Source organism: Manacus candei, unplaced genomic scaffold, assembly GCF_025592945.1.
Source record: "Manacus candei isolate 608988 ecotype Guabito, Panama unplaced genomic scaffold, ASM2559294v1 h1tg000102l, whole genome shotgun sequence".
Taxonomy (NCBI): domain Eukaryota; kingdom Metazoa; phylum Chordata; class Aves; order Passeriformes; family Pipridae; genus Manacus; species Manacus candei.
Genome location: NW_026138150.1, coordinates 22,668 through 35,546, shown reverse-complemented (window position 1 = coordinate 35,546; position 12,879 = coordinate 22,668). Strand labels below are relative to the sequence as shown.

At 59.2% G+C, this 12,879-nt stretch overlaps 2 protein-coding genes across 2 annotated transcripts; both read left to right on the top strand.

The window, feature by feature from the left end:
- The first annotated feature begins 9 nt into the window (after positions 1-9).
- Positions 10-2,804, top strand: LOC127461348 (class II histocompatibility antigen, B-L beta chain-like). Its single transcript, XM_051769051.1, has 5 exons — positions 10-614; positions 1,127-1,396; positions 2,006-2,287; positions 2,557-2,663; positions 2,778-2,804. The coding sequence occupies exons 1-5, from the start codon at positions 530-532 to the stop codon at positions 2,784-2,786; spliced, it is 753 nt and encodes a 250-aa protein (XP_051625011.1). The 5' UTR covers positions 10-529; the 3' UTR covers positions 2,787-2,804.
- A 2,327-nt stretch (positions 2,805-5,131) lies between these two features.
- LOC127461349 (class II histocompatibility antigen, B-L beta chain-like) lies at positions 5,132-7,460 on the top strand. Its single transcript, XM_051769052.1, has 5 exons — positions 5,132-5,231; positions 5,750-6,019; positions 6,666-6,947; positions 7,217-7,323; positions 7,437-7,460. The coding sequence occupies exons 1-5, from the start codon at positions 5,147-5,149 to the stop codon at positions 7,443-7,445; spliced, it is 753 nt and encodes a 250-aa protein (XP_051625012.1). The 5' UTR covers positions 5,132-5,146; the 3' UTR covers positions 7,446-7,460.
- Positions 7,461-12,879: the final 5,419 nt, after the last annotated feature.

Here is a 12,879-nt window from a genome sequence, read left to right as displayed (position 1 = left end):
AGTTTTGTGGGAGCCTTTTGGGGATGGGAGGGGCTTTGGGGGTAAATGGAAAGGCTGAGAAGGGATTTGGGGGGTCCTTAGAGGGATGAGGGGGCCTCGCCTGGACCCCCCAATACATCCCCGCGCTGATTTTGGGGGGGTCGTGTGTCCCCCTGTACCTGCTTTTGCTCTGACACCAGCCGAATGCTCCCGGTGTTCCCAGTAAAGCTTCCCAATTCTCTGCATTCCCTGGATGCCCATTTTTGGGTTCACCTGAGCTCCCCCCTCCCCCGCAGCCCACGGACCCCCCCGAACCCCCCAGCCCCGGGGCTGCCGCGGGGGCCCCCAACGGCCCTCAGCCAATCCCGAAGCGCCCACGCCGCCCGCGCCCAATCCCAGCGCGCCGCGCTGATGACTCATCAGTCGCCGGGAAGACGCCTCGAAAAAAGGGCCCCAACTGCCCCCTCAGCCAAGCCCAGCGCGCCCCAAACCCCCCAAAACGGCGCCGCCCGGCTGGTTTGGGGCTGTCAGCAGCTGTCCGGCGCTGGGCATGGAGCGTGTGCGGGGAGCTGGGGCCGTGCTGGCGGTGCTGGTGGTGCTGGGAGCCCCCCCGGCTGCGGGCGAGGAGCTGTCGGGTGAGCGGGGGGGGCGGGCAGGGGGGTCGGGTGGGAAAGGGGGGGAAAGAGGGGAGAAAAGAGGGGGTGGGAGCCCCAAAAGTGAGTGCGAGGGGGGTCAGAAGGCCCAGAGTGAGTGGGAGGGGTGTGGGAGCCCCAAAGTGAAGGCGGGGGGTCTGGGGATTGTGGGGCCGGTGGGAAAGGGGTGGGAGAGGGGGGCAAGGGGGTGTGGGAGAGCAGGCAGAGGGGTGCCCTGGGGGTCCCTGGGTGTCCCTTGATAGTTGGAGCGGTTCCCGGGGGCTCTGGGGAGGTGGGATCGGCATTGGGGGGGTCCCCAACCCCCCTGTCCATCCCCGGGGGGCTGATGGGGGGGTTCCCCCCCAGCCAAGAGCCGGTGCTGGGGCGTCCGTGGGGCAGGGGGGGGGGGGGGAAAGGGGGGTACGGGATGGCCCCCTGAGCTCCCAGCCTGCTGTGGGGGGCTGGGGATGTTGGGGGGGACGGGGCACCCCCTGACCCGTGTCCTGCACACACAGGGGTTTTCGAGTGGATGAGAAAGGCCGAGTGTGACTTCATCAACGGCACCGAGCGGGTGAGGTACGTGGAGAGGCACATCTACAACCGGGAGCAGCAACTGCACTTCGACAGCGATGTGGGGGTCTATGTGGGGGACACTCCGTTTGGGGAGAGCTGGGCCAGGTACTGGAACAGCAACCCGGCAGAACTGGAGTACAGACGGACTCTGGTTGACTCGTACTGCCGGTACGACTACAAGATTGTCACCCCGTTCGGCGTGGAGAGGAGAGGTGAGTGTGGGGCAGAGCGCGTCCCCTCGTCCCCTTCGGCGGGAATGACCCTGGAGCCCCTCAAACTCTCCCTGGGAATCACCACAGACCCCTCAGCCCTCCCTGTGCTCTTCCCCATGCCCTTTGTCCCCTCCCAGTCCATCCCAGTCTCTCCCAGTGCCCCCCCCCCGCGTCCCCACGCGTTGATGTCATCGATCTCCCGCCAGTCGACCAATGAGAGTACGTCTCTCTGATGACGCTCCAGTTGCCAGGCAGACCCAAACCAAAGACTTCCCTCACCACGACTCAGCCTCCCAGTCCAGATCGCTTCCTTCCCAGTCCAGACCAGTCATTCCCAGTCCCTCTCACTTAACTCTCAGTCCCTCTCATCCCACTCCCAGACCCTCTCAGTCCATTCCCAGTCGTTCTCACTTCACTCCCACATCTCCCAACTCTCTCCCCAGTGCCCCCCCAGCCCAGCCCCTTCTCCCCCACTCTATTCCCAGTCCCTCCCACTGCCATCCCAGTCCCTCCCAGTGCCATCCCAGTCCCTCCCAATGTCCTCCAAGCCCTCTCCCCTCCCTCCCAGTGCCCCCCAGCTCAGCCCAGTGTCTCCCCTGTCCCTGCCAGTGCCCCCCAGCGTGTCCATCTCGCTGGTGCCGTCGAGCTCCCAGCCCGGCCCCGGCCGCCTGCTCTGCTCCGGGATGGATTTCTACCCTGCGCCGGTGCAGGTGAGGTGGTTCCAGGATGGGCAGGAGCTGCCGGAGCACGTGGTGGCCACCGACGTGGTCCCCAACGGGGACTGGAGCTACCAGGTGCTGGTGCTGCTGGAAATCCCCCCCCGGCGCGGGGTCACCTACAGCTGCCAGGTGGAGCACGTCAGCCTGGAGCACCCCCTCAGCCGGCACTGGGGTACGGCCCGGCCCCCCCAGCCCCGGGGGGGCAACTGCGGGCGACTGGGAGGGAGTTTGGTGGGTGCTGGGGGTGATGGGAGGGGGGTTGGAGGGTCCTAAAGGGGCCGGGAGGGGCCGGGAGGGATCCCTGCAGGGGCTGGGAAGGGACTGGCAGGAGGTTGGAGGGACCCCCGGGTGGGCTGGGGGAGAGCGGGCCGGGCTCTGTGGGGTGCCGGGGGGTGCGTGGGAGGAGGTTTTGGGGGTGCTGACCCCCCCGGCTCCCCCCAGAGATGCCACCGGACACCGTCCGCAGCAAGATCCTGGTGGGGGTCGGGGGCTTCGTCTTGGGCTTGGTCTTCCTGGCGCTGGGGCTCGGCTTCTACCTGTGGGAGAAGGTAAAGGGGGGTCCCCAAATGAGGGTCGTGTCCCCCCCCTTGCTCTCCCACAGCCTCTGTGCCCCCCCTGCCCCCCCAGCCCCTTTGCTCTCACCCCCTTTTCTCTCCCCACAGAGCTCCTGAGCTGCCGGCGGCCGCAGCCCCTCCCCGTGGCCTCGGGCCCAGCCGGGACCCCCCAAACCCTGCGCTCATTTGGGGGCTCGCCTGTCCCCCCCTTCCCTGCGTTTCTTCCCACACTAACCAGCTGTTCCCAGTGTTCCCAGTAAAGCTTCTCAGTGCTCTCCAGTCCTGGGTGTTGGGGAGAGGTGGGGGGGATGAGCAAAAATCCCAGGAATTGGGGAGGTTGGGCACTGCAACAACTACAGAATCCTGGGAGCAGCGGGGTTTTTGGCACTCCCAGACCCTAAAACTCCTGGGAACTGAGGGGTCTGGACACTCCCAGCCATTCAAACTAGTGGGAACAAGGGGTTGGGCACTCCCAAACCCACAAAATCCTGGAGAAAGGTTGTTTGGACACATCCAGACCAAAACCAGTGGACAAGAGGGACTGGACACTCTCAGACTCTAAAACTGCCGGGAACATTGGGGTTTAGGCACACTAAGACCCACAAAATCCCGGGAACTCGGGGCTTTGGGAAACATCAGCCCCTCAAAATTTGGGAACAGGGTCTTTGGGCACATTCAAACCCCAAAAATTCTGAGAACAGGGGGGTTTGGGTACTCCCAGACTCCCAAAATCCCAGTAACAGGGGGTTACTGGACACCCGTGGACACCCAGAACCTCATTCCTACGTATCCAGGGCACCCCGAACCTCATTCCTACGTATCCAGGGCACCCCAAACCCCATCCCCAGCAATTCGGGACCCCCAAAACCCACCTCGGACCTCCCAAGGCCCGGGCGGGGTCAGCAGCAGCAGCAGCCAATGGGAGCGAGCGCTGTTTTTTCGTCATCAGTTGCCGGGTAGACGAGTCCCGAACTGAGCCCCGATCGGACTCAGCCAATCAGAGACCACCCTGAGCTCGTTTTTTGGTCAACGGGGGCACTCCCAGACCCCCAAAATCCTGGAGAAAGGTGGGTTTGGACACATCCAGACCCTAAAAATCCTTGGAACGGGGGTTTTGGAAGTTCCCAGCCCCCCCAGAAACCAAGGGACAGGGGAGTTGGGAGCAATCAGACACTAAAAATTTTGGGAACATGGGGGGGTGGGCTCTCCTAGACCCTAAAAATCCCAGGAATATGTGGTTTAGGGCACTCCCAGAGCCCAAAATATTGGAAAAGAGGGGCTTGGACACTCCCAGACTCCTTCAAAATCCTGGGAACGGGGGGGGGGGGGGGGGGTGGGCACTCTCAGACCCACAAAATCCTGTGTACAGGGGGGTTTGGGCACCTTCAGACCCCCAAAATCTTGGGAAAAGATGGTTTGGGCACATCCAGAGGCAAAAAATCGTGGGAAAAGGGGGGTTTGGGTCATGTCAGTGCCCTAAAAACCCAGGAACACAGGGGTTGGGGCACTCCCAGACGCCCAAAACCATGGAAAAATGGGGTTTGGGCACTCCCAGAAACTAAAAATCCTGGGAACAAGGTGGCTGGGCACTCCCAGACCCCCAAAATCCCGGGAACAGGGGGGTTGGGACAAACCCAGACCCCAAAAATCCCGGAAAAGGGAAGTTGAGCTGCACCCAGACGCCCAAAACCACAGGAAGGGGGGGGTGTGGGCACACCCAGGTGCCCAAAATCCCCGGAAAACGAGGATTTCTCAACCCCTTCTTCCCCATCACCGCATTCCCACCTATCCAGGTCACCTCAAAACCCATTCCTAAAAATCCGGGACCCCCCAAAAACCCACCTTGGACCCCCAAAATCCCGGGAACAGGGGGGTTGGGGCTCTCCCAGACCCTAAAAATCATGGGAAAAGGTGATTTGGGCACATCCAGAGCACAAAAATCTTAGGAACGAGGGGGTCGGGGCACTCCCAGAGCCCAAACTATTGGAAAAGAGGGGCTTGGACAGTCCCAGACTCCATCAAAATCCTGGGAACAGGGGGGGTTTGGACACCTTCAGACCCTCAAAATTTTGGGAACAGGGGGGTTTGGGCACTCCCAGACTCCCAAAATCCCGGGAACAAGGGGTTATTGGACACCCACACCCACCCAGAACCCCATTCCAACGCATCCAGATCACCTTAAATGCCATCTCCAGGAATCCGGGACCCCCCAAAACCCACCTTGGACCGCCCCCAGCCCCGGGGCTGCCGCGGGGGCCCCCAACGGCCCTCAGCCAATCCCGAAGCGCCCACGCCGCCCGCGCCCAATCCCAGCGCGCCGCGCTGATGACTCATCAGTCGCCGGGAAGACCAGGCTCCAACACGGCCCCAAACGGGCGCCGGGCTTTTGCCCTCAGCCAATCCGACCGCGCCCAAAAACCCCCAAAACGGCGCCGCCCGGCTGGTTTGGGGCTGTCAGCAGCTGTCCGGCGCTGGGCATGGAGCGTGTGCGGGGAGCTGGGGCCGTGCTGGCGGTGCTGGTGGTGCTGGGAGCCCCCCCGGCTGCGGGCGAGGAGCTGTCGGGTGAGCGGGGGGGGCGGGCAGGGGGGTGGGGTGGGAAAGGGGGCGAAAGAGGGGAGAAGAGAGGGGGTGGGAGCCCCAAAAAGAAGAGTGCGAGAGGGGTTGGAAGGGCCGGAGTGAGTGGGAGGGTGGTGGGAGCCCCAAAGTGAGGGCGGGGGGTTCTGGGGATTGTGGGGCCGGTGGGAAAGGCGTGGGAGAGGGGGGCAAGGGGGTGTGGGAGAGCAGGCAGAGGGGTGCCCTGGGGGTCCCTGGGTGTCCTTTGAGCCTTGGAGCGGTTCTCTGGGGCTCTGGGGGGGGGTCGGATCGACATTGGGGGGGTCCCGAACCCCCCTGTCCATCCGCGGGGGGCCTGATGGGGGGGTTCCCCCCCAGCCAAGAGCCGGTGCTGGGGCGTCCGTGGGGCAGAGATGGGTGGGAAAGGGGGGTCCGGGGTGGCTCCCTGAGCTCCCAGCCTGCTGTGGGGGGTTGGGGGATGATGGGGGGGGACGGGGCACCCCCTGACCCATGTCCTGCACACACAGGGGTGTTCCAGTTTCTAGGAAAGTCTGAGTGTCAATTCATCAACGGCACCGAGCGGGTGAGGCTCGTGCAGAGGCACATCTACAACCGGGAGCAGCTCCTGCACTTCGACAGCGATTTGGGGGTCTATGTGGGGGACACCCCATATGGGGAGAGCCTGGCCAAACAATGGAACCATGAACCAGAAGAGCTGGAACTCATACGGTCTATGGTTGACGTGTTCTGCCGTCACAACTACGAGGTGTTCACCCCATTCATTGTGAACCGCAGAGGTGAGTGTGGGGCAGAGCGGGTCCCCACGGCCCCTTCCCCGGAATGACCCTGGAGCCCCTCGGGCCCTCCCTGGGAATCACCCCAGACCCCTCAGCCCTCCCTGTGTCCATCCCGTGGCCTTTGGCCCTTCCAATTCTTCCCAGTTCTTTCCAGTCTCTCCCAGTCCTTCCAATGCCCCCTACTCTCTCCTAGTGTATTCCAGTTTTTCAAAGTCCATCCCAGTCCATCCCAGTCTCTCCCAGTGCCCCCCCACGTCTCCACCCCGCTGGGGCCACCGAGCTCCCGCCCCTCAGCCAATCCCAGCGCTTCTCTGTGATGACGCTCTTTTCCTTCCCAGGCCAGACCAGTCATTCCCAGTACATCCCAGTCATTCCCAGACCCTCTCACTCCGTTCCCAGTCGTTCTCACTTCACTCCCACATCTCCCAACTCTCTCCCCAGTGCCCCCCCAGCCCAGCCCCTTCTACCCCCTCTACTCCCAGTCCCTTCCACTGCCATCCCAGTCCCTCCCAGTGCCATCCCAGTCCCTCCCAATGTCCTACAAGCCCTTTACCCTCCCTCCCAGTGGCCCCCAGCTCAGTCCAGTGTCTCCCCCGTCACTCCCAGTTCCCCCCAGATGATCCCAGTGTCTCCCCGTCCCTCCCAGTGCCCCCCAGCGTGTCCATCTCGCTGGTGCCGTTGAGCTCCCAGCCCGGCCCCGGCCGCCTGCTCTGCTCCGTGATGGATTTCTACCCTGCGCCGGTGCAGGTGAGGTGGTTCCAGGATGGGCAGGAGCTGCCGGAGCACGTGGTGGCCACCGACGTGGTCCCCAACGGGGACTGGACCTACCAGGTGCTGGTGCTGCTGGAAATCCCCCCCCGGCGCGGGGTCACCTACAGCTGCCAGGTGGAGCACGTCAGCCTGGAGCACCCCCTCAGCCGGCACTGGGGTACGGCCCGGAACCCCCAGCCCCGGGGGGGCAACTGCGGGCGACTGGGAGGGAGTTTGGGGGGTGCTGGGGGTGATGGGAGGGGGGTGGGAGGGTCCTAAAGGGGCTGGGAGGGGCCGGGAGGGATCCCTGCAGGGGCTGGGAAGGGACTGGCAGGAGGTTGGAGGGACCCCCGGGTGGGCTGGGGGAGAGCGGGCCAGGCTCTGTGGGGTGCCGGGGGGTGCGTGGGAGGAGGTTTTGGGGGTGCTGACCCCCCCGGCTCCCCCCAGAGATACCACCGGACACCGTCCGCAGCAAGATCCTGGTGGGGGTCGGGGGCTTCGTCTTGGGCTTGGTCTTCCTGGCGCTGGGGCTCGGCTTCTACCTGCGGGAGAAGGTAAAGGGGGGTCCTCAAATGGGGGTCGTGTCCCCCCCCTTGCTCTCCCACAGCCTCTGGACCCCCCTGCCCCCCCAGCCCCTTTGCTCTCACCCCCTTTTCTCTCCCCACAGAGCTCCTGAGCCGCCAGCGGCCGCAGCCCCTCCCCGTGGCCTCGGGACCAGCCGGGACCTCCCAATTTTGCCCCGCCCGCACTTTTGGGGGTCGTGTGTCCCCCCCAGCCCTCTCAGAGAGAATTAAATAAAGGAGCGTTTGCACTGCCTCTTTCTGCAGACCCCGATTCTCCTTTCTTCAGCCGACTCACCTGATCAGGGTAAGATTTCTTTTTCCCCACGCGCATGGCTTTGTTCCGTAGCGCCGGGGTCACGCGACCTGTAAACGGCTGCTTCTCCCACGTCCTTCTGTTCGCCTTACGTCCCTCAGAACTCGACGAAGAGGAAGTCCCGTCCTGTTTCGGGCACCAGTTATCGATGGGGAGGCACGAACATAAGCTCACAGACCCCTAGGATCGGCAATATGTCAAATTTATTATTTAAATCAGTTAACTTTTATACAGTTTAGTTTGTTTAGGGCACATGCTCACAATAAGGTGATTGGATAGCTCAGTCTGTGCACGTGTCTCATGTCCCCAGTTAATTGGACCTGATGTTCTGTCCACGCGATCTGAAATCATCCTTGGCATAGAAACCTCTTTCTAATTAATCTGCTTTTAGAGTTTTACTAAATTTGCAGGTGTTTCATTATCTTCAGTTTCTCAAGGTTTTCTTTCTATAAACATATCATGTTCTCAAACCTTATAATTAGACACACAGCTAACAAGTATAAGCATCACATATTTTCACACAGTCTATAAGTATAAACAATACACACTTGACACTTCCATGGCAAGCAAGGCCTACAGAGTGCAGGAAAAACTGTTCACAGAAATCTCTGTGTCCGGCAACACTAAACTCCTGCTCCCAGAGGAGCCTGGGGGCAGCTGGATCCAATCTGAGCCTTGCATTGTGCCAATGGTTTGAATTTAAGGAATTATAGAGATGGGATTGAACCAGTTTTGTCCCATAGGTTTTAATGATGGAAAAGCAGTTATATTTATATCAATGAAATGCTTATTACTAATAATGATCAGACAAAAGGACTAAACCAGAATTATTTACTACACAACATACACACTAAAACTACCAGTAGTGCAGGATAAGGTAGGACAGGGCACTACACTAAAGCAATTGTTGAAGCAATTCTACTAAAGGTGGCAAACAAGCAAGAATTCTTAATTAGAGATGGTAGGAACTCCCCCAGAGCAGCGCTCGTGGGGAGATCTCTGCTCTCAACCTCCAGCAGTGACCTTGGGGGGTCCCCAGCCAAGGCAGGAATCTCCACACCCCCCCAAGAAGGGTTCTGTTGGAAGAACCTGCCCCTGGGAAAGGGGACTGGCCCTTTCTGGTAGAAACCCATGGACTGACAGTCCTTGGACTCCAGGGGTTCCCTCACCATCAGGGGCTTCATTTGGGGTGAAACCAGTCTGGGGTCCAAAATCTCCTGCCTTGACCTGGCCCCCTCTCAGCTCAGCACTGACCCCTTTGCAAATGGGGCATTGTCTTGGTGCCATTGCAGGGGGATGTCCTGCCCCAGTGTCCCAGTGTTCCTTTAATTCCCAGAGGCCCTGCAGTGTCCCAGTGGCCCCTTGATTCCATGACCTTCGGAAACACCTCAGGGTTCCTTTGGTTCCATGAGGCCCCCATGTCCCAAAGGCCCCGGGATTCCAGGAATTCCGCAGTGTCACAAGGTTCCTTTTTTTCCATAGGGCCCTGCAGTGTCCCAATTGTGCCTTGATTCCAGGAGTATCCAAATTCTCCCGGGGTTCCTTTGGTCCCAGGAGGTCCCGCAGTGTCCCAGCGGCCCCTTCATTCCAGGCAGGCCCAGGGAGACGAAGCCAAAGACGGAGCCCGGACCCCGTCAGCATCTTGGGGGGCGGGGGGGCAGGACCTGGGAAACGGCTGGGAAGGGACTGGGATGGACTGGGATGGACTGGGATGGACTGGGATGGATTGGGACTGACTGGGATGGACTGGGACACCAGGATACACTGGGACCAGGACTGGGACCCAGCAGGACCCCCCGGGAACAGGATCTGAGAACACTGGGACCCTCCAGGACCAGAACTGGGGCAACAGGGATCATACTGGGCGCAACTGGGACCACACTGAGGGGTACTGGGAGCAACTGGAGGCCACATAGGATATAGTGGGAGTGCCTTGGAGTCACTGGGATCCTACTGGTGGAAACTGGAATGTTACTGGGGCATCTGGGAGTGACTGGGAAGGACTAGAAGCATGCTGAGGGCTCTACTGGGATATACTGGGAGTGTCTGCAACCATGGTGGGGGTGACTGGGACCATACTGGGAGTGACTGGGACTATGTGAAGGGGAATTAGGACCAGGCTGGGGGCAAATGGAAGGAACTGTGAGTGACTGGATCTACAAGAGAAGCAACTGGGATTGACTGGGACTGTCAGGAGGGAGGACTGGGATCATACTTGGAGTGACTGGATCTGTGCTAGGGGCAACTGGGAGCAACTGGGACCATGATGGGGACAACTGGGATCATACTGTGATCAAAGTGGGAGAAGCTTGGCCCATGCTGGGAGCAACTGAGACCACACTGAGGGTGACTGGGGTCATCCTGGGATCATACCAGGAGTGAGTGGGATCATGCAGGAGGTGATTGGGATCATACTGGGAGCAACTGGGAGTGCACTGGGGATGACTGGAAGTGGCTGTGAGCAACTGGGATCATGCTGGAAGCTTCTGGGGGAAACTGGGAATGAGTAGGACCACATGGAGGAAACTGGGAGCGACTGGGAAAGACCAGGAGTGACTGGGATCATCCTGGGACTGACTGGGCGCTGAATGCGAAAAATCGGTCCGAGAAACTGCTCAGAGACTTTTTTATCTTTAAGCAGCAAGGTATTTGTTTATTCAACGTTGGGAGCAAGCCAGCTGGCGCTGGACAAACTTGCTCCAAGGCTTCACACAAAATCAGCATTTTTATCCAATCTTCAGCTGGGATTAAATGCATATTCAAGTGATTACAACATCTATCGATGCATATTAATAACAGGCGGAGTAGAGGTGGAGCTCAGGCGGGGCTTGGGGCGGTGTTTCTCTTGGCCCTCAATCCTGAGGGTACTTCCACTCTTCCTCCATGGCTCTGGGGGCTTCAACTCATCTTCCTCAGCTTGACCTTCCTTCTCTTCCATTCTTCTTGACCCGCTCACTGAAGCTTGGAAAAAGCCCTGGCTCCCGGCCTATTCCTCCTATTCCAATGTCTCCCTGATCCTGCTGTCTCTCTAATTTATCCCCTCGAGGCCTAGGACATGTTCCTGTACTATTCTCTGAAGCTTTGCTCCAGTCAGTAGAACAGAACGAGCACAGATGGTCTTGGATGTTGGTAGCTTGTTAGCAGGCCCCAATTTCTTAGTTAACTCTTTTGGGCCTGGCCTCCTGTTTCCCCAGGGACACAGCCCGGGCCCAGCTGTTCCCATTCCCATTCCACGGGTTTGCATTCCTGTTCCAGGTGTTCCCATCCCGTTCTAGTTGTTCCCATCCCATTCCAGGTGTCCACATTCCCATTCCAGGTGTTCCCATTCCCATTCCATGTGTTCCAATTCCCTTTCCAGGTGTTCCATCCCATTCTAGGTGTCCCCATTCCCATTCCTATTGTCCCTCCTCCCATTCCTGGTGTTCCCATCCCACTTCTGTTTTCCCCATTCCCAATTCTTGGTGTTCCCATTTATATTCCAGGTGTCTCCATTCCCATTCCTATTGTCCCCATTCCCATTCCAGGTGTTCCCATCCCACCTCTGTTTTCCCTATTCCCATTCCAGGTGTCTCCATTCCCATGCCAGGTGTCCCCATTCCAATTCCTGGTGTCCCCAGTCTGCTCCCAATGTTCCCATTCCCATTCCAGGTGTCCCCATTCCCATTCCCAATGTTCCCATTCCCATTCCAGGTGTCCCCATTTCCATTCCTGCTGCCCCCATTCCCATTCCAGGTGTTTCCATTCCCATTCCAGGTGTTCCCATTCCCATTCCTGGTGTCCCCATTGCCATTCCTGGTGTTCCCATTCCTGTTCCAGGTGTCTCCATTCCCATTCCAGCTGTTCCCATTCCCATTCCTGGTGTCCCCATTTCCATTCCAGGTGTTCCCATTCCCGTTCCAGGTGTCCCCATTCCAATTCCAGGTGTTCCCATTCCCATTCCTGGTGTCTCCATTCCCATTCCAGGTGTTCCCATTCCCATTACTGGTGTTCCCATTCCAGGTGTCTCCATTCCCATTCCAGGTGTCCCCATTTCCATTCCTGGTGTCCCCATTTCTAATCCTGCTGCCTCCATTCCTATTCCAGGTGTTTCCATTTCCATTCCAGGTGTTCCCATTCCCATTCCAGGTGTTTCCATTCCCATTCCAGGTGTTCCCATTCCCATTCCAGGTGTTCCCATTCCAGGTGTTTCCATTCCAGTTCCAGGTGTTCCCATTCCCATTCCTGGTGTCCCCATTTCCATTCCAGGTGTTCCCATTCCCATTCCAGGTGTTCCCATTCCAGGTGTCTCCATTCCAATTCCAGGTGTTCCCATTCCTGGTGTCCCCATTTCCATTCCAGGTGTTCCCATTCCCATTCCAGGTGTTCCTTCCCCATTCCACGTGTCCCCATTCCCATTCCTGCTGCCCCCATTCCCATTCCTAGTGTCCCCAGTTTGCTCCCAATGTCCCCATTCCCATTCCAGGTGTTCCCAACCCATTGCTATTGTCCCCATCCCATTCCTGATGTCCCCATCCCATTCCAGGCATTCTCATTTCCATTCCAGCTGTTCCATCTCATTCTAGGTGTCACCGCTGTCATTTCCCCTGCTGGTTTACCTTTAAACCAGCACACCAGGTCTGTGCCCAACGGGGGTCCCTGTGGATCATCCAACGCGGGTCCTCCCATGGCTGATGGAGTTGGAGCAGCGGCCGAAGCTCTTCCCGCAGTCGGGGCACTCGGGGCTTCTCTTACCGGTGGGTCCGTTGGTGGGAGGTCAAGGCAGAGCTGTCCCTGAAGCTCTTCCCACACTCCCCACACTTGTGAGGCCTCTCCCTGATGTGGATGTGTTGGTGGGTGTAGAGGGTGGAGCTGTCCCACATTCCCTACACGTGTAGGGCTGTTCCCCAGTGGGGATGTGCTGGTGGCTGAGCAGCTTGGTGCTTGTGCTGAAGCTCTTCCCACATTCCAAGTACTTGTAAGGCCATTCCCTGGTGTGGATGCATCGGTGTTTGCAAAGGCTGGAGCTGTCCCTGAAGCTCTTCCCACACTCCGCACACGTGTAGGGCCGTTCCCACTGTGGATCATCTGATGTTGGAGCAGGTGGGAGCTCCGTTTGAAGCTCTTCCCACATTCCCGACACGTGTAGGGCCGTTCCCCACTGTGGATCCTCTGGTGTCGGAGCAGGGCTGAGCTCTGATTGAAGTTCATCCCACATTCTTCACACATGTAGGGCCTTTCCCCACTGTGGATCATCT

Bases quoted from the DNA above. Each gene is read 5' to 3' on its own strand.
- LOC127461349 (XM_051769052.1), top strand. From the start codon at position 5,147: ATGGAGCGTGTGCGGGGAGCTGGGGCCGTGCTGGCGGTGCTGGTGGTG. The intron at 6,020-6,665 runs GTGAGTGTGGGG...CGTCCCTCCCAG, and splicing joins ATTCATTGTGAACCGCAGAG to TGCCCCCCAGCGTGTCCATC. The intron at 6,948-7,216 runs GTACGGCCCGGA...GGCTCCCCCCAG, and splicing joins CCCCCTCAGCCGGCACTGGG to AGATACCACCGGACACCGTC.
- LOC127461348 (XM_051769051.1), top strand. From the start codon at position 530: ATGGAGCGTGTGCGGGGAGCTGGGGCCGTGCTGGCGGTGCTGGTGGTG. The intron at 615-1,126 runs GTGAGCGGGGGG...CTGCACACACAG, and splicing joins TGCGGGCGAGGAGCTGTCGG to GGGTTTTCGAGTGGATGAGA. The intron at 1,397-2,005 runs GTGAGTGTGGGG...TGTCCCTGCCAG, and splicing joins GTTCGGCGTGGAGAGGAGAG to TGCCCCCCAGCGTGTCCATC.